This window comes from Lampris incognitus, chromosome 10 (genome assembly GCF_029633865.1).
Source record: "Lampris incognitus isolate fLamInc1 chromosome 10, fLamInc1.hap2, whole genome shotgun sequence".
Taxonomy (NCBI): Eukaryota; Metazoa; Chordata; class Actinopteri; order Lampriformes; family Lampridae; genus Lampris; species Lampris incognitus.
The window spans coordinates 1,614,363-1,634,636 of record NC_079220.1 but is presented as its reverse complement, the minus strand read 5'-3'; the positions used below and the strand labels follow the sequence as shown (position 1 = coordinate 1,634,636).

At 47.1% G+C, this 20,274-nt stretch overlaps 1 protein-coding gene across 1 annotated transcript in view; it reads left to right on the top strand.

Moving 5' to 3' along the window:
* The window catches only part of tanc2a (tetratricopeptide repeat, ankyrin repeat and coiled-coil containing 2a), a 65,658-nt gene that overhangs the window by 25,354 nt on the left and 20,030 nt on the right, over window positions 1-20,274 (top strand). The window contains exons 14-20 of the mRNA XM_056287555.1: window positions 1,659-1,757; window positions 1,838-2,017; window positions 7,822-7,915; window positions 10,235-10,368; window positions 15,768-15,891; window positions 16,012-16,187; window positions 19,914-20,046. Coding sequence (XP_056143530.1) covers window positions 1,659-1,757; window positions 1,838-2,017; window positions 7,822-7,915; window positions 10,235-10,368; window positions 15,768-15,891; window positions 16,012-16,187; window positions 19,914-20,046 — 940 coding nt within the window. The remainder of the gene's footprint in view (window positions 1-1,658; window positions 1,758-1,837; window positions 2,018-7,821; window positions 7,916-10,234; window positions 10,369-15,767; window positions 15,892-16,011; window positions 16,188-19,913; window positions 20,047-20,274) is intronic.

Sequence of the window (20,274 nt, the reverse complement as noted above, 5' to 3'; positions counted from 1 at the left end):
CAAACCCACCCGGTTCAGTCTACCAGCCCCCATCTGCCAGTGGATTAAAACTTCCTGACAAACAGGAGGCAGCTGGTGAGGCTGGGGAAAATCACATCCAGCACCCGGACAATCATCACTAGCACCCCCCAGGAATGTGTACTCTCCCCTGTACTCTTCTCCCTCTACACAAATAACTTCACCTCGGGTGACCCGTCTGTTAAATTCCTGTGTTTGCGGGTGACCCAACCATCATTGGCCTTATCCGGGATGGTGACGAGTCTGCATATAGACGGGAGGTAGATCAGCTGGCCCTCTGGTGCGGCCATAACAACTTGGAGCTGAACACACTCAAAATAGTGGAGATTATATTAGACTTCAGGTGGAGTCCCCCAATACCCCCCCCCATCACCATACTGAACAGCACGGTGTCTATGGTAAAAACCTACAGATTTCTTGGTTCCACAATCTCCTAGGACCTAAGGTGGGCATCCAACATAGACACAATCATCAAAAAGGTCCAGCAGAGGATGGACTTTCACTTTCTCCACCAGCTCAGGAAGTTCAACCTGCCTCAGGAACTGCTGATTCAGTTCTACACTGCAGTATTCCAGTCTGTCCTCTGCAGATCCATCACTGTCTGGTTTGGTTCAGCCAACAAACAGGACAGGGACAGACCACAACAGACAGTTAGGTCTTCAGAGAAAACCATTGGTGCCAACCTGCCCTACATTCAGGACTTATACACCTCCAGAGTCAGGAAACAGGCAGGCAACATCACTGCAGACCCATCACACCCTGGTCACAACCTGTTCAAACTCCTCCCCTCTGGCAGGCGCTACAGAGCACTGTACCCCAAAACAACTAGATATAAAACCAGTTTCTTTCCATGGGCTGTTATTCAAATGAATGCTTAACATTGTCAATAAATCCAACCATGTTGTATATACTGTACTGTACATGTTGTATTTACTGTACTGTACATGTTGTATTCACTGTACTGTACATGTTGTATATACTGTACACGATGTATATACTGTACTGTGCATTGTAGGTATACTGGTACACTCTGTCATGTCCATCTACCTCAGGCATGTATGTACGTAACCTGCTAACATATATTTCAGCATCTCTGATATAGTCTCTGCACCATTGCACTTTATCACCTCTTATTTCACCTGTATAAGTCAGTCCTCCTTGTGTATATATGTGAAGATTGTTGTGTTGTAGTGTTGTTATTCTATGTTAAGTACACTGAGAGAGCCACGAAACCAGAGACACATTCCATGTAGTGCAAACCTACATGGCCAAAAAACATGATTTGGATTGTGATTCTGAAAGAAGCCCACTTAGTTGGTCCGTTTGTGCTGTATACATTTACTGATTTACAAAATAGTCTCACTTCAGATAAACGCTGTGGTGAACAAGTCACAAATACATTCCTTATGGTTGGTAAAAACGTCAAACTATCTAATGACCCTGTAACTATTACTCTGTCTTGAGTCTGCTTATTGCCAGTACAAGTTTTATGCCATATGGACTCAATATGGTGTGTGTCCACCCATGAACCCGACACGTGTAATTGAGGGGAGGTTGCGGGTTAGGTGGCATGTGTTAACCGGGTTGATGTAGTCCATTTCTTGGTGACTAGTCATGGAAACTCTGTGTTGTGTTTCTAGGTGGATAGTCAGTCAGACAGCTGTGTGACCGCACTCTGCTTTGCTGCTGCTGCAGGACATTTAACCATCGTCAAAACACTGTGTCAGCGCAACGCTAAGGTAGTAGTCATCCATCTGTCCGGTCATCTGTCTCCCCCTCCATAGTCACAATCTTTCCGACAGAGTTGCTCTCTCTCTAGATAGACCATTTGGACAGGTCCGGTCAGTGTGCATTGGTTCATGCAGCTCTACGGGGACACCTAGAGGTGGTGGACTTCCTGCTGCAGACTGAGTGGAAATACAGCCAGGGGGTGCCAATTACCAAGAGCCAGGCAGTACAGCAGGCCCTCATCGCTGCTGCTAGCATGGGCTTTGCAGAGGTACACACACACACACACACACACACACACACACACACACACACACACACTTGCTTGCTGGTAGTCCGTCGAGTCCGACGATGACGTCCCTCCTGGTTATCGGTGTTCTCTGATGACTGTAGAGTCCAATTCTTGATCCACAAGTTTTATTGCACGTTGGGCATATGAAGTGTGAGTTAGTGGGGGCAGGCATGGTTGTGTGTCTCCTTAGACTTTTTTTTATTGTTTTTTTTTCACATTCCTCTCCATCCCCAGCTGTTCTATACCTCTGTGACACACCTTCCACCAGTTGGACTGGTGGATTGGACAGCTGTTAAAGGGTTTCTTTAGGGAGTTGTTCCTTATCCGATGTGAGGGTCTAAGGACAGGATGTTGTGTTGCTGTAAAGCCCCTTGATGCAAATTTGTAATTTGTGATATTGGCCTATACAAATAAAATTGACTTGACTTGATGGCAGCTTGCTCCAATCTCAAGGGGTTGATACAACACTTCTTCAGCGATGTTTTTAGCTGGTCTTTGTATCGCTTCTTCTGACTACCTGCGGAGCCAGATGAAGCTGTCCATACAGGACTTGATGTAGCAGGCGTTCTTGAGGCATCCTGATGACATGCCCAAGCCAGCGCAGCTGGTGTTCAGTGACCGTGGCTTCTACACTCGTGCAGTTTGTTCTAGCAAGAATCTCAGCATGAGGAACACGGTCACACCACGTGATCCCCGTGACCTAATGTGGAACTGATCCAGCACTCTTAGGTGGCGGCTGTATGTGACCCAGACTTCACAGCTGTCTAAGAGAGTTGTGATCCAGGCGGCTTTGTAAATGGCCATTTTGGTGTGCAGGTGGAGGTGTTTGCATAAAAGCGTCGGCTAAATGACTGTAATGTTTGTTTTGGAAGACCTTACGTCGGAGTTTGCTGAAGGCTACAGAGGCTTGTTTGATTCTGTTATGAATTTCGTGATCAGGGTTGCAGCCCTCAGAAAGGATGCTGCCCAGGTATTTGAAAGATGGAGCAACTGAGAGTAGTTGGTGTTCTATAGTGAAGACAGGTATGGTGGGTGGGGGGCTGGACCTCCACTGGCATAACACCTCAGTCTTAGTGGTGTTGACTGATAGACCCGGCCTACCGTAGGCATTCATTCAGCAGGTGGTACAGCAGGCCATCATCACTGCTGCTAGCATGAGCTTTGCAAAGGTACACACACACACACACACACACACACACACACACACACACACACACACACACACACACACACACACACACACACACACACACACACACACACACATCTTCTTGGTCATCCATCATTCTATTATTCATCCATCGAACTGTTATTCGTCATATCCGGTTCCCAGCTGACGGTTAGTTTGTCTGCTGCTCTGCTTGAGTTTAACTTTAATAACTTTTAAAAACTCATTGGGACCATTAGATTATTTTAATTGATTTTGTGGTCAGCCTCTATTATTATTTTATGGATCTTAATCAATCATCAGCTCCTGCACTGACTTGATTGCACTGAAGCCCCCGCTTCTGTAGCGCTGGGCTGTATGTGGCTGTTTCCAGCCGGTGGCCAAGCTAACCAAACAGTCATGCCAGCTGTACCCTGTGAGGACTGTGCTGCTAAAGAAAGCACACAGAAAGATCACTGACCTTAAACAGCTGTCTGACGAACCCCATAAGAGAGACTCCCTCTAGCCGCTCTGGCGGCCGAGCGGAGTAGCCCGCCGTTCTTGCAACCCGCTCGTCACGTGGCTGGGAGGTTCGTATCCCAGACTCGCCATAACCGGTCACAGCCAGAGCGTCCACGGGTTAAGGCATTCATTAGGCCACCCTTACCCGAGGGATAGTGGGTGTAGATCGGTGTAGTGTTCGGGGACTCGTCGTTCTCCAGCGACCCCTCTGGCCCAGCCGGGCGCCTGCAGCCAAGCAACCGAAAGCATTCTCCCTCCCTCTCCTTCACAGCCTGAGGGTAATGCAATCCATGCGAGGAGGCTTCAGCGTGTGAAATAGTGAGAGCAGCCGACACGAGTTTGAAGGAAGCAGGTGTTACGACTATCTCCTTCCTGTGGAAACATGAGCCAGGGGAGTTATTCCACAAGAGTTCCGGCCATATGCCATTGGGTTAATCGGGTGGGATAAGGGGAAAAACTAGAAATATATTTATTAAAAAAATATATATATTTGACCAGCTTCATGAACGTGGCTTCTGGGCAGTCCAAACAGATTGCCTCTCTCAGTGCAGCCACCCAGGACACAGTTCTGTTGAACCCCTCCACTTGGCCACGGCTCTCCTCCTGCTCGGCACCTAACCACCAGTTGTCCTGGGCTGAAGTGGGGGTCCACGGCCATAAGAGAGAATCGGATGGGGCTGCCCCCCCCCACACCTAAACCTCACCAACCGCTATGCAACCTTGTCTGATGACACTCTGGTACACCCAGCCAATGTTCCTGCTCCAACACATCCTGATCCGGACCTTCCTGTCATAAGATCCTGAACAAGGCCGTGATAAGCTGCTGTAAAAGTCTTCCTTGCCCTAAGCCCCCAGGGAAATCCATTCTCGGAGCTGATGTCGCTGCCTTGTCCCAACACTTATTTGCTCGGACACCATATTCCCAGTCAGCGATTTCAGTAACAGTGTGGATTGTGTACTCTCCTGCCATGAGCACCCATAGCCAACATCTCCTCATCCCCTTTTCTCCTGTCTTTTTCTCATTTGGTTGGTGTGTTTAGCCGAAGCGACTCAGTCACCATTAACCAGGCACATTCCCACCCTCAACACGGCTGACTGTGTTGCCCCCAACACGGCTGACTGTGTTGCCCACAACACGGCTGATTGTGTTACCTACAACACGGCTGACTGTGTTGCCCACAACACGGCTGACTGTGTTGCCTACAACACGGCTGATTGTGTTGCTCACAACACGGCTGACTGTGTTGCCCACAACACGGCTGATTGTGTTGCCCACAACACGGCTGACTGTGTTCACCACAACACGGCTGATTGTGTTGCTCCCAACACGGCTGACTGTGTTGCCCACAACACGGCTGATTGTGTTGCCCACAACACGGCTGACTGTGTTGCCCACAACACGGCTGACTGTGTTCACCACAACACGGCTGATTGTGTTCACCACAACACAGCTGACTGTGTTCACCACAACACGGCTGATTGTGTTGCTCCCAACACGGCTGACTGTGTTGCCCACAACACGGCTGATTGTGTTGCCCACAACACGGCTGACTGTGTTGCCCACAACACGGCTGACTGTGTTCACCACAACACGGCTGATTGTGTTCACCACAACACAGCTGACTGTGTTCACCACAACACGGCTGATTGTGTTACCTACAACACGGCTGACTGTGTTGCCCACAACACGGCTGACTGTGTTCACCACAACACGGCTGATTGTGTTCACCACAACACAGCTGACTGTGTTCACCACAACACGGCTGATTGTGTTGCCCACAACACGGCTGACTGTGTTGCCCACAACACGGCTGATTGTGTTGCCCACAACACGGCTGACTGTGTTGCCCACAACACGGCTGATTGTGTTACCTACAACACGGCTGACTGTGTTGCCCACAACACGGCTGACTGTGTTGCCTACAACACGGCTGACTGTGTTCACCACAACATGGCTAACTGTGTTGCCCACAACATGGCTAACTGTGTTGCCCACAACATGGCTAACTGTGTTGCCCACAACATGGTTGACTGTATTGCCTACAACATGGCTGACTATGTTGCCCACAACATGGCTAACTGTGTTGCCTACAACATGGCTAACTGTGTTGCCCACAACATGGTTGACTGTGTTGCCTACAACATGGCTGACTGTGTTGCCTACAACATGGCTGACTGTGTTCGCCACAACACGGCTGACTGTGTTGCCCACAACATGGTTGACTGTGTTCGCCACAACATGGCTAACTGTGTTGCCTACAACATGGTTGACTGTGTTGCCTACAACATGGCTGACTGTGTTGCCTACAACATGGCTGACTGTGTTCGCCACAACACGGCTGACTGTGTTGCCCACAACATGGTTGACTGTGTTCGCCACAACATGGCTAACTGTGTTGCCCACAACATGGTTGACTGTATTGCCTACAACATGGCTGACTATGTTGCCCACAACATGGCTAACTGTGTTGCCTACAACATGGCTAACTGTGTTGCCCACAACATGGTTGACTGTGTTGCCTACAACATGGCTGACTGTGTTGCCTACAACATGGCTGACTGTGTTCGCCACAACACGGCTGACTGTGTTGCCCACAACATGGTTGACTGTGTTCGCCACAACATGGCTAACTGTGTTGCCTACAACATGGTTGACTGTGTTGCCTACAACATGGCTGACTGTGTTGCCTACAACACGGCTGATTGTGTTGCCCACAACACGGCTGACTGTGTTGCCCACAACACGGCTGACTGTGTTCACCACAACACGGCTGATTGTGTTCACCACAACACAGCTGACTGTGTTCACCACAACACGGCTGATTGTGTTACCTACAACACGGCTGACTGTGTTGCCCACAACACGGCTGACTGTGTTCACCACAACACGGCTGATTGTGTTCACCACAACACAGCTGACTGTGTTCACCACAACACGGCTGATTGTGTTGCCCACAACACGGCTGACTGTGTTGCCCACAACACGGCTGATTGTGTTGCCCACAACACGGCTGACTGTGTTGCCCACAACACGGCTGATTGTGTTACCTACAACACGGCTGACTGTGTTGCCCACAACACGGCTGACTGTGTTGCCTACAACACGACTGACTGTGTTCACCACAACATGGCTAACTGTGTTGCCCACAACATGGCTAACTGTGTTGCCCACAACATGGCTAACTGTGTTGCCCACAACATGGTTGACTGTATTGCCTACAACATGGCTGACTATGTTGCCCACAACATGGCTAACTGTGTTGCCTACAACATGGCTAACTGTGTTGCCCACAACATGGTTGACTGTGTTGCCTACAACATGGCTGACTGTGTTGCCTACAACATGGCTGACTGTGTTCGCCACAACACGGCTGACTGTGTTGCCCACAACATGGTTGACTGTGTTCGCCACAACATGGCTAACTGTGTTGCCCACAACATGGTTGACTGTGTTGCCTACAACATGGCTGACTGTGTTGCCTACAACATGGCTGACTGTGTTGCCTACAACATGGCTGACTGTGTTGCCTACAACATGGCTGACTGTGTTGCCTACAACATGGCTGACTGTGTTGCCTACAACATGGTTGACTGTGTTGCCTACAACATGGCTGACTGTGCTGCCTACAACATGGCTGACTGTGTTCGCCACAACATGGCTGACTGTGTTGCCTACAACATGGCTAACTGTGTTGCCTACAACATGGCTGACTGTGTTCGCCACAACATGGCTGACTGTGTTGCCTACAACATGGTTGACTGTGTTGCCTACAACATGGTTGACTGTGTTGCCCACACATGGTTGACTGTGTTGCCCACAACATGGCTGACTGTGTTGCCTACAACATGGCTGACTGTGTTCGCCACAACACGGCTGACTGTGCTGCCTACGTCAGTGAGCTGGGACCAACAGCAGCTTTTAACAGTGGGATGCTGCTGTAGTAATCTACTGCAGCCAGCACCTCGACGTTATCAAAATCACCTCTTATTGACTCTTTATGTGTGTGTGTGTGTGTGTGTGTGTGTGTGTGTGTGTGTGTGTGTGTGTGTGTGTGTGTGTGTGTGTGTCTGTGTGTGTGTCTGTGTGTGTGTGTGTGTGTGTCTGTGTGTGTAGATTGTGTCCTACTTGTTAGACTTCCCAGAGAAAGATGAGGAGGTGGAGGAGAGAGCTCAGATCAACAACTACGATTCCCTGTGGGGAGAAACAGGTACTGTTCTATCCATCCATCTTCCAAACTGCTTCTCTTGCTCTCAGGCTCACGGGATGCTGGAGCCTATCCAAGCAGTCACTATCCCAGCGGTCACTATCCCAGCGGTCACTATCCCAGTGGTCACTATCCCAACAGTCACTTCACTATCCCAGCGATCACTATCCCAGCAGTCACTATCCCAGCAGTCACTTCACTATCCCAGCGGTCACTATCCCAGTGGTCACTATCCCAACAGTCACTTCACTATCCCAGCGGTCACTATCCCAGTGGTCACTATCCCAACAGTCACTTCACTATCCCAGCAGTCACTATCCCAGCAGTCACTTCACTATCCCGGTGGTCACTATCCCAGCGGTCACTATCCCAGTGGTCACTATCCCAACAGTCACTTCACTATCCCAGCGGTCACTATCCCAGTGGTCACTATCCCAACAGTCACTTCACTATCCCAGTGGTCACTATCCCAACAGTCACTTCACTATCCCAACAGTCACTTCACTATCCCAGTGGTCACTATCCCAGCAGTCACTATCCCAGCAGTCACTATCCCAGCAGTCACTTCACTATCCCAGCAGTCACTATCTCAGCAGTCACTATCCCAGCGGTCACTATCCCGGTGGTCACTATCCCAGCAGTCACTATCCCAGCAGTCACTTCACTATCCCAGCAGCCACTATCCCAGCGGTCACTATCCCAGCAGGCACTTCACTATCCCAGCGGTCACTATCCCAGCAGTCACTTCACTATCCCAACAGTCACTTCACTATCCCAGCGGTCACTATCCCAGCGGTCACTTCAGTATCCTAGCAGTCACTATCCCAGCAGTCACTATCCCAGCAGGCACTTCACTATCCCAGCGGTCACTATCCCAGCAGTCACTATCCCAGCAGTCACTATCCCAGTGGTTTCTATCCCAGCAGTCACTATCCCAGTGGTTTCTATCCCAGCAGTCACTAGGCGGCAGGCAGGGACACACCCTGGACAGGCCGTCACAGTACTAGTATACTACTGCTGTGTTAGATAGGGCGTTTATTAGCGTAACACATTTCATACACAAAGCCAATTCAAAGTGCTTTACATATGGTATAAAAAGGTATTAATTATAGTAATACTACCACTTATAGCATTGTTACCATATTAGCACTACTGGTGTACTACTACAATACTATACTGCTACTATACTACTATCTGCTGCATTATTGTTACCTCTACAGCTGTTACCTGTACTAAAACTAATGCTACACCTACAATTATTGATACCAGTACTGTTACTGCATATACTACTATTATTACCATTTTCACTACTGATATTGCTGGTACTGCTACTACTACTGAACGACTAGCACTATTACTAGCAATATTACTAGCAGTATTACTAACAGTATTACTAGCACTACTACTATCACTATTACTAGCACTACTACTAGCAGCATTACTAGCACTACTACTAGCACTATTACTACCACTGTTACTAGCACTATTACTAGCACTACTACTAGCAGTATTACTACCACTGTTACTAGCAGTAGTACTAGCACTGTTACTAGCACTATTATTAGCAGTATTACTACCACTGTTACTAGCACTACTACTAGCACTATTACTAGCACTACTACTAGCAGTATTACTACCACTGTTACTAGCAGTATTACTACCACTGTTACTAGCACTACTACTAGCAGTATTACTAGCACTATTACTAGCACTACTACTAGCAGTATTACTACCACTGTTACTAGCACTACTACTAGCAGTATTACTACCACTGTTACTAGCAGTATTACTACCACTGTTACTAGCACTACTACTAGCAGTATTACTAGCACTATTACTAGCAGTATTACTACCACTGTTACTAGCACTACTACTAGCAGTATTACTAGCACTGTTACTAGCACTACTACTAGCAGTATTACTAGCACTATTACTAGCAGTATTACTACCACTGTTACTAGCACTACTACTAGCAGTATTACTAGCACTGTTACTAGCACTACTACTAGCAGTATTACTAGCACTATTACTAGCAGTATTACTACCACTATTACTAGCACTACTACTAGCAGTATTACTACCACTGTTACTAGCACTACTACTAGCAGTATTACTAGCACTGTTACTAGCACTAAAAGTAAGAACAATTGTTGTCTGATGAAGATGAACTCAGAATGCATTCAGATGAATACTGTGTTTTTATTGTCATACTTCATCTATTTGTCTGTCTGTCTCTCTCTGTCTCTCTCTGTCTGTCACTTTCTCTCTCTCTCTCTCTGTCTCTCTCTGTATGTCTCTCTGTGTCTCTCTCTCTCTGTCTAGCTCTCTCAGTGTGTTCTGCTCAGGGGCAGGTTGATGTCTGCAGGTTGTTGTTGGAACAAGGAGCTTCTGTCCTGAAGCCAAACAGACGAGGACTTCTGCCGCTCTTCAGTGCTGTTAGACAGGGCCACTGGCAGGTACACACACACGCACACACGCACACACACACACACACACACACACACACACACACACACACACACACACACACACACACACACACACACACACACACACACACACACATTTGAATATTAAGTTCTGTAACTGATAATATCAGAATCATGTTTATGAGGGAGACTGTTCCCTTCACCAACATGTCCATTGAAGTCCTCTCCGTCACCACTCTCTCCTCCATCACCACCCTCTCCTCCATCACCACCCAATCCTCTATCACCACCCACTCCTCCATCACCACTCTCTCCTCCATCACCACCCTCTCCTCCATCACCACCCTCTCCTCCATCACCACCCACTCCTCCATCACCACCCACTCCTCCATCACCACTCTCTTCAGCTCCAACACACTCTTGACATGCTCTTCCTTCAGAATTAAAGCAGTACTTAAGACGGTAACTTAAATCAGTGAGTACCGTGTTCGCCTGGGCCCCCAGCAGGAGAATAACAGACAGGAGCATCACATTTGCTGTTTTCGTCTGACATTTCCCTGCCTTTTCTTATAATGTTCCAAAGCGTCTGGGTCATGTGGTCATGTGACTTACAGTAAAAGCTTGTTGTCATCATGAATATAACAAAACCCAGCATAATGAGTTTAACTCACAAAGTGTCCGACATAACAGTTAACAAGGTGTGACAATGATAATTGCATCAAAAATGAATCAACGTGCATATTGACATCTGGTGTTGTCATGCCAACACGTATACACCGGTCTTCGTGTCAGCTACACTCTGAAAAAGCGATACTGCAGACTAGAACTCCCGCGAACAAAAGTGACCAGTCTCATTACAGTACCTGTGGTGCATTGCAATACATCCACCCATCCCTTATCCACACCGCTTATCCTGCTCTCAGAGTCGCGGGATGCTGGAGCCTATCCCAGCAGTCATTGGGCGGCAGGCGGGGTGACACCCTGGACAGGCCGCCAGGCCATCACACAGGGCTGACACACACACACACACACACACACACACACACACACACACACACACACACACACACACACACACACACACCTAGGGACAATTTAGTACGGCCGATTCACCTGACCTACGTGTCTTTGAGTCACCTGACCTACGTGTCTTTGAGTCACCTGACCTACGTGTCTTTGAGTCACCTGACCTACGTGTCTTTGAGTCACCTGACCTACGTGTCTTTGAGTCACCTGACCTACATGTCTTTGAGTCACCTGACCTACGTGTCTTTGAGTCACCTGACCTACGTGTCTTTGAGTCACCTGACCTACATGTCTTTGGACTGGGAGGAAACCGGAGCCCCCGGAGGAAACCCACACAGACACGGGGAGAACATGCAAACTCCACACAGAGGACGACCCGGGACGACCCACCAAGGTGGGCTTACCCCGGGGCTCGAACCCAGGACCTTCTTGCTGTGAGGCGACTGCGCTAACCACTGCGCCACCGTGCCGCCTATATTGAAATACATGTAGTTGTGAATTGTGAGAGTATGCCAGTAGATGGCACTGGAGGCTCAGTTACAGAGCCATGGTTAACAGATGTACATCCGGATGTCCCAGCTCCTCACCCTATCTCTAAGGCTGAGCCCAGACCCCCTACGGAGGAAACTCATTTCAGCCGCTTGTAAAAGCGGTCTCACCCTTTCGGTCACTACCCAAAGCTCATGACCATAGGTGAGGGTTGGGACGAAGATTGACTGGTAAATTGAGAGCTTTGCCTCCCGGCTCAGCTCCCTCCTCACCACAACGGTCCGGTACAATGTCCACACTACTGCTGATGCTGCACCAATCCACCTGTCAATCTCCCGCTCCATCCTACCCTCACTCGTCAACAAGACCCCGAGATACTTGAACTCCTTCACTTGAGGCAACAACTCATCCCCAACCTGGAGGGAGTAATCCACCATGTTCCGGTAGAGAACCATGGCCTCAGACTTGGAGGTGCTGACTCTCATCCCGGCCATTTCACACTCAGCTGCACACCACCCCAGTGCAGAGCTGGAGGTCACGTTCTGATGAAGCCAACAAAACCACACCATCTGCAAAGAGCAGAGATGCAATTCTGAGGTTCCCAAAAAGGACACACTCCTCACCTTGTCTGCTGCTTGAGATCCTGTCCATGAATATCACAGACAGAATCAGAGACAAGGGACCACCTTGGTGGAGTCCCACACCCACCAAAACCTGTTTGACTTTGTACCGAGAATGTGGACACAGCCCTCGGTTTGGTTATACAAGGACCAGATGGCTTGTAGCAACTGCCCCAGTACCCCGTACTCCCACAGTACCCCCCCCCCCCCACAGAGTGCCCGGGGTACACGGTCATAAGCCTTCTCCACAATACATATAGACTGGCTGGTCAAACTCCCAGGCCCCCCTCAGCACTTCCACAAGGGTGAAGAGTTGGTCTGTTGTTCCACGGCCAGGACGGCATCCGCATTGTTCCTGCTGGACCCGAGGTTCGACAATCGGTCGGAGCCTCCTTTCCAGCACCCTGGAGTAGACTTTCCCAGGGAGGCTGAGCAATGTGATGCCCCGATAATTGGAGCACACCTTCCGGTCCCCTTTTTTAAATATGAGAACCACCACCCCAGTCTGCCACTCCACAAGTACTGTCTTACAGGCAGTACTTGTGGAGTGGTACACACTCCACAATGTATATCACACCACCTCATTTCCATGTGGAGTGTCTATTTCTTATTTTATCTTCTATTTCTATTTATTTCTATTTTCGTGTTATCTTGTATCTTGTTAGTTTTTTTTACTAGAGTGTGAGTGTCTATAATAGGAACCAATTTCCCCTCGCGGATGAATAAAGTATTCTGATTCTGGTTCTGATTCTTCAGTCTAAACTAACTGCAGGTGTGCCCACCCTTATAAACAATACAGTGACTGCAGGTACCCCCACCCTTATAAGCAATACAGTGACTGCAGGTACCCCACCCTTATAAATAATACAGTGACTGCAGGTATCCCCACCCTTATAAACAATACAGTGGTATAACAACCCAAACCAACGACCAGTTTCATATGCAAATTGAGGTGACCATTAACTAGAGTGACAGTGGTCATGTGTACTATTCACAGAGGGTTGAGGAGTAGTTGCAATCACAACATTGTAAGACGGTGACAGATGTACTCTTAGCCCCCCCCCCCCCCCAGTTCAGGGATGGTTATTCCCTCTTCACTTTTCCACTGCATGGTACTGGCTCAACTCAACTCTGCTCTATTGGACTCTACTCGCTCTACTCATTGAGATTTGGTTTTCCACTGCAGATAGCACCCCCTTACGGTGAAGCCCCACTGGTCATTTGTGGGCGTGTTGACTAGTTTTCCTCCCTTGTCTACCGGCGCCCCACACCAGTGTTTTATTTTAAAAACAACAACCTACTCTACTCTACTCTACTCTACTCTACTCTACTTATTCTGCTCTGCTCTACTCTGCTCTACTCTGCTCTACTCTGCTCTACTTACTCTGCTCTAGTCTACTCTGCTCTTCTCTACTTCGCTCTACTCTACTTACTCTTATCTACTCTACTTACTCTACTCTACTCTGCTCTACTTATTCTGCTCTTCTCTACTCTTCTCTGCTCTACTCTACTCTGCTCTACTTACTCTGCTCTAGTCTACTCTGCTCTTCTCTGCTCTACTCTACTCTGCTCTAGTCTACTCTGCTGTTCTCTACTCTACTTACTCTAATCTACTCTATTTACTCTACTCTACTCTACTCTGCTCTGCTCTGCTCTAAATCAAATCAGTTTTATTTGTATAGCCCCATATCACAAATTACAAATGTACCTCAGGGGCTTCACAGCAACACAACATCTTGTCCTTAGACCCTCTCATCGGATGAGGAACACCTCCCTAAAAACCTTTAACAGGGAGAAACAGCAGGAGGAAAGCTCAGGGAGAGCACCAGAGGAGGACCTCTCTCCCAAGACGGACAGCGTGCAATGGATGTTGTCTGTCTCTCTACTCTGCTCTGCTCTGCTCTACTTACTCCACTCTGCTCTGCTCTGCTCTGCTTACTCTTACTCTACTGTACTCTACTTACTCTACTCGGCTCTATTCTACTCTATTCTACTTACTCTACTTACTCTACTCTAGAGTAAGTAGAGTAGAGTACAACATAGTAGAGTAGAGCAGAGCAGAGTAGAGCAGAGCAGAGTAGAGCAGAGCAGAGTGGAGTAAGTAGAGTAGAGCAGAGTAGAGTAGAGCAGAGTAAGTAGAGTAGAGTACAACATAGTAGAGTAGAGTACAGCAGAGTAGAGTAGAGTAAGTAGAGTACAACATAGTAGAGTAGAGTAGAGTACAGCAGAGTAGAGTAGAGTAAGTAGAGTAGAGCAGAGCAGAGTATAGCAGAGCAGAGCAGAGCAGAGTAGAGCAGAGCAGAGTAGAGCAGAGTAAGTAGAGTAGAGTACAACATAGTAAAGTAGAGTACAGCAGAGTAGAGTAGAGTAGAGTAAGTAGAGTACAACATAGTAGAGTAGAGTACAGCAGAGTAGAGTAGAGTAAGTAGAGTAGAGTAGAGCAGAGCAGAGTAGAGTAGAGCAGAGCAGAGTAGAGCAGAGCAGAGTAGAGCAGAGTAAATAGAGTAGAGTACAACATAGTAGAGTAGAGTACAGCAGAGTAGAGTAGAGTAAGTAGAGTAGAGCAGAGCAGAGCAGAGTAGAGCCAGCACCATGCAGTGGAGAAGGGGCATGATAGATGATGATGAACGCTTCTCTCAACAAGCGTTGTGTTCAGATGAACTGGTTTAACTTTGGCTCATGTGACCTGGTTGTTGAGCATCAACACTTTAAGAAGTCATCATTTTTGCTCCTGTGTTTCAGTCAGTAACAGAACTGTCTCTGTCTCTGGGTCTCTCTGTGTCTCTGTCTGTCTCTCTGTCGCCGTCTCTCTGTCTCTATGTGTCTCTGTCTGTCTCTCTGTCTCTATGTGTCTCTGTCTGTCTCTCTGTCGCCATCTCTCTGTCTCTATGTGTCTCTGTCTGTCTCTCTGTTGCCGTCTCTCTGTCTCTATGTATCTCTGTCTGTCTCTCTGTCACCATCTCTCTGTCTCTATGTGTCTCTGTCTATCTCTCTGTTGCCGTCTCTCTGTCTCTATGTGTCTCTGTCTGTCTCTCTGTTGCCGTCTCTCTGTCTCTATGTGTCTCTGTCTGTCTCTCTGTTGCCGTCTCTCTGTCTCTATGTGTCTCTGTCTGTCTCTCTTTCTCTTTCTGTCTCTTTGTCTCTATGTGTCTGTCTCTCTGTCTCTGTCTCTGTGTCTCTATATGTCTGTCTCTCTGTCTCTGTCTCTGTGTCTCTATGTGTCTGTCTCTCTCTCTGTCTCTCTGTCTCTGTCTCTGTCTCTGTGTCTCTATGTGTCTGTGTGTCTCTCAGATAGCAGAGTTGTTACTAAATCATGGCGCAGATGTCAACATGGCTGACAAACAGGGAAGAACTCCTCTGATGATGGCAGCCTCAGAGGGACATCTGAACACTGCCGAGTTTTTGCTAGACCATGGTATACCCGCACACACACACACACACACACACACACACACACACACACACACACACAAACACACACACACACACACACACACACACACAAACACACTCTAGCATCTCTCTGTGTTTGCAGGAGCCTCCCTCAGCCCCACAGATAAGGAGGGGCTGACAGCACTGAGCTGGGCATGTTTGAAGGGTCATCCCCTGTTGGTTAGAACGTTCGTGGAGAGGGGCGGGGCCACAGCTCACACTGACAAGAGTGGCCGCACCCCTTTAGACCTGGCCGCCTTCTATGGTGACCCGGATGTGGTATGTATTAAGCCTAGCTCACTTTAGCTTAGCTGAATGTAGTTTGATTTTATATATATATATATATATATATATATATATATATATATATATATATATATATATATATGTTATATATAAACCTAGCACAGAAAGTAAGGAAATGTGTGTTTGGTAGATGATGTCTTTGGTGTAACGATGCTTCTTGGCAGTAAATCTTCTATCAGGCAGCTGATGGTCAGCACCTGGGTACCAGAAGCTCAACACAAGAGTCAATAGCAACAGCAGAATAAGTTGCTTGGCATTGGCAGAGAAGATCTGGCAAATGTCTCATGGGCACAACCCACAAACTCAGCTCTGCTGCTCATCCCACAAATGCATGTTCCTTACACATGTGGCGCCATTTAAAAGGCAAGTAAACAGGCTTTCCAACGCTATAAGATTTACTGCCAAGAAGCATCGTTACAACAAAGACATACTCCTTCCTTACTTTTTGTGCATAGTATATATATATATTAGGTTTCGCCACCCACTGTCTGTTAGATTTAGAAAAAAGCTTTTAATTAAAAAGCTTTTAAACCACATGGTAATTTTGTTATTATCTGTTTTTATTGTTCTATTACACTCTCAAGCACTCTGTCTGTGACAGTGAAAGGTGCTATACAAATAAAATGTATTATTACTATGGTTGTTATTATTATTATTATTACTATAGTTATTATTACTATAGTTATTATCGTTATTATTATTACTATAGTTATTATTGTTATTACTATTGTTATTGTTATCATCATTATTATTACTATTATTGTTTTATTTTTATTAAGTAGTAGTAGTAGTAGTAGTATCTTTGATGTGTCTGTGTGGTCAACGACAGAGGAAGTTTTGCCTTATTGGTGGCACGGTGGCACAGTGGTTAGTGCGGTCGCCTCACAGCAAGAAGGTCCTGGGTTCGAATCTGGGGTAGTCCAACCTTGGGGGTCATCCCAGGTCATCCTCTGTGTGGAATTTGGATGTTCTCCCTGTGCCTGTGCTGGGTTTTCTCCGGATACTCCGGTTTCCCCCACCATCAGAAAGACAGGCATGTTAGGGTTAATACCCCTGCCTGTGCCCTTGAGCAAGGCATGGCAAGACCCAGAGGCTGCAAGGCGGCTGCCCACTGCTCGCTCCTAGCTACACAGCTAGGATGGGTTAAATGCAGAGGAAGAATTTCCCCACGGGGATGAATGAAAAAGAGCAATAAGTAGTAGTTATCCTCACTGGTGGACCATCACTGCTGACTGAAGTAACACGTGTCAGTTCCTGTCGTGGTTCACACGCACAACATAAGGCTTTGGTGGAAAGTGTCACACTGACAGTTTGTTAAAATGCAGATGCATTCAGAGGCGAAGGCCTTCATGAGCTGAGCTGAACCGTGCTTGTGTCATCATGGTCGTCATGCGTCATCATAGTCGTCATGTGTCATCATAGTCGTCAAGTGTCATCATGGTCGTCATGTGTCATCATAGTCGTCATGTGTCAACATGGTCGTCATGTGTCATCATAGTAGTCATGTGTCAGCATAGTCGTCATGTGTCAGCATAGTCATGTGTCAACATGGTCGTCATGTGTCATCATAGTCATTGTTATCGTAGTCGTCAAGTGTCATCATGGTCGTCATGTGTCATCATAGTCGTCATGTGTCATCACGGTCGTCATGTGTCATCATAGTCATGTGTCATCATGGTCGTCATGTGTCATCATAGTCGTCATGGGTCATCATAGTCGTCATGCGTCATCATAGTCATCATGTGTCATCATAGTCGTCATGTGTCAACATGGTCGTCATGTGTCATCATAGTCGTCATGTGTCATCATGGTCGTCATGTGTCATCATAGTCGTCATGGGTCAGCATTGTCGTCATGTGTCAGCATGGTCGTCATGTGTCATAGTCATGTGTCATCATGGTCGTCATGCGTCATCATAGTCGTCATGTGTCATCATAGTCGTCATGTGTCATCATAGTCGTCATGTGTCAGCATAGTCGTCATGTGTCAGCATAGTCATGTGTCAACATGGTCGTCATGTGTCATCATAGTCATTGTTATCGTAGTCGTCAAGTGTCATCATGGTCGTCATGTGTCATCATAGTCGTCATGTGTCAGCACGGTCGTCATGTGTCATCATAGTCATGTGTCATCATGGTCGTCATGTGTCATCATAGTCGTCATGGGTCAGCATTGTCGTCATGTGTCAGCATGGTCGTCATGTGTCATCATAGTCATGTGTCATCATGGTCGTCATGCGTCATCATAGTCGTCATGTGTCATCATAGTCGTCATGTGTCATCATAGTCGTCATGTGTCATCATGTGTCATCATAGTCGTCATGTTTCATCATAGTCGTCTTGTGTCATCATAGTCGTCATGTGTCAGCATAGTCGTCTTGTGTCATCATAGTCGTTTTGTGTCATCATAGTCGTCGTGTCATCATAGTCGTTTTGTGTCATCATAGTCATCATGTGTCAGCATAGTCGTTTTGTGTCATCATAGTCGTCATGTGTCATCATAGTCGTCATGTGTCATCATAGTCGTCTTGTGTCATCATAGTCATCATGTGTCATCATAGTCGTCTTGTGTCATCATAGTTGTCATGTGTCATGTGTCATCATAGTCGTCATGTGTCATCATGGTCGTCATGTGTCATCATAGTCGTCATGGGTCAGCATTGTCGTCATGTGTCAGCATGGTCGTCATGTGTCATCATAGTCATGTGTCATCATGGTCGTCATGCGTCATCATAGTCGTCATGTGTCATCATAGTCGTCATGTGTCAGCATAGTCATGTGTCAACATGGTCGTCATGTGTCATCATAGTCATTGTTATCGTAGTCGTCAAGTGTCATCATGGTCATCATGTGTCATCATAGTCGTCATGTGTCATCACGGTCGTCATGTGTCATCATGGTCGTCATGTGTCATCATAGTCGTCATGGGTCAGCATGGTCGTCATGTGTCATCATAGTCATGTGTCATCATGGTCGTCATGCGTCATCATAGTCGTCATGTGTCATCATAGTCATCATGTGTCATCATAGTCGTCATGTGTCATCATAGTCGTCATGTGTCATCATGTGTCATCATAGTCGTCATGTTTCATCATAGTCGTCTTGTGTCATCATAGTCGTCATGTGTCAGCATAGTCGTCTTGTGTCATCATAGTCGTTTTGTGTCATCATAGTCATCATTGTCATCGTAGTTGTCATGTGTCATCATAGTCGTCATTGTCATCGTAGTTGTCATGTGTCATCATAGTCGTCATGTGTCATCATAGTCGTCATGTGTCATCATAGTCGTCTTGTGTCATCATAGTCATCATTGTCATCGTAGTTGTCATGTGTCATCATGGTCGGTGATGGATAGTAAAGAAACACATTCCTTCACATGGAAGTGTCCCAGTTTCCCAGTTAGTTCTTGTTTAGTTTACCTCGCTTTATATAATTTATCTGTTTTAGGTTTGATTTTACTCTTACTTGGATGGATATGTCCTAGTGAAGCTTTACTTCAATTTAATTTATTCATTAAATTTACTTTTGTTCATTACAGTTTCAAATTAAAGCATGATTATTGAGGCTCTGAAGTGAAGGTCAGAAGAAGCTCAGAAGTGATAGACGAACACTGGCAGGTCTTCATGGCTCAGCGAGGACTGCATCAGTATCTGCTCACATGTGGACATCCACTCCCCCCCCCCCGTCCTGTTTTCACTAGGTCCAGTACTTGGTGGACCATGGTGCAATGGTGGAACATGTTGACTCCAGTGGGATGAGACCGTTGGACCGGGCCGTGGGATGTCGTAACACCTCGGTGGTCGTCGCTCTGCTCAGGAAAGGAGCCAAGATAGGTAAGACAGAAAATACAGTCATGTTAATATCACAACCACAACTGGGTCATTTACAAACCACAACTCCATAGTATCTGAACCAGGGATTTCCAGACTGTCTCACATGGTCTGCGATATTAAAACCATTCCTCGGAAATACTTTTGCAGGGCTGTAGAAGTCTGTCCGTGGCTGTGCTTTAGAAACAGCAGTAAAACCATCCAGTGTTTCTTCTTTATTTCCGTTTGTCT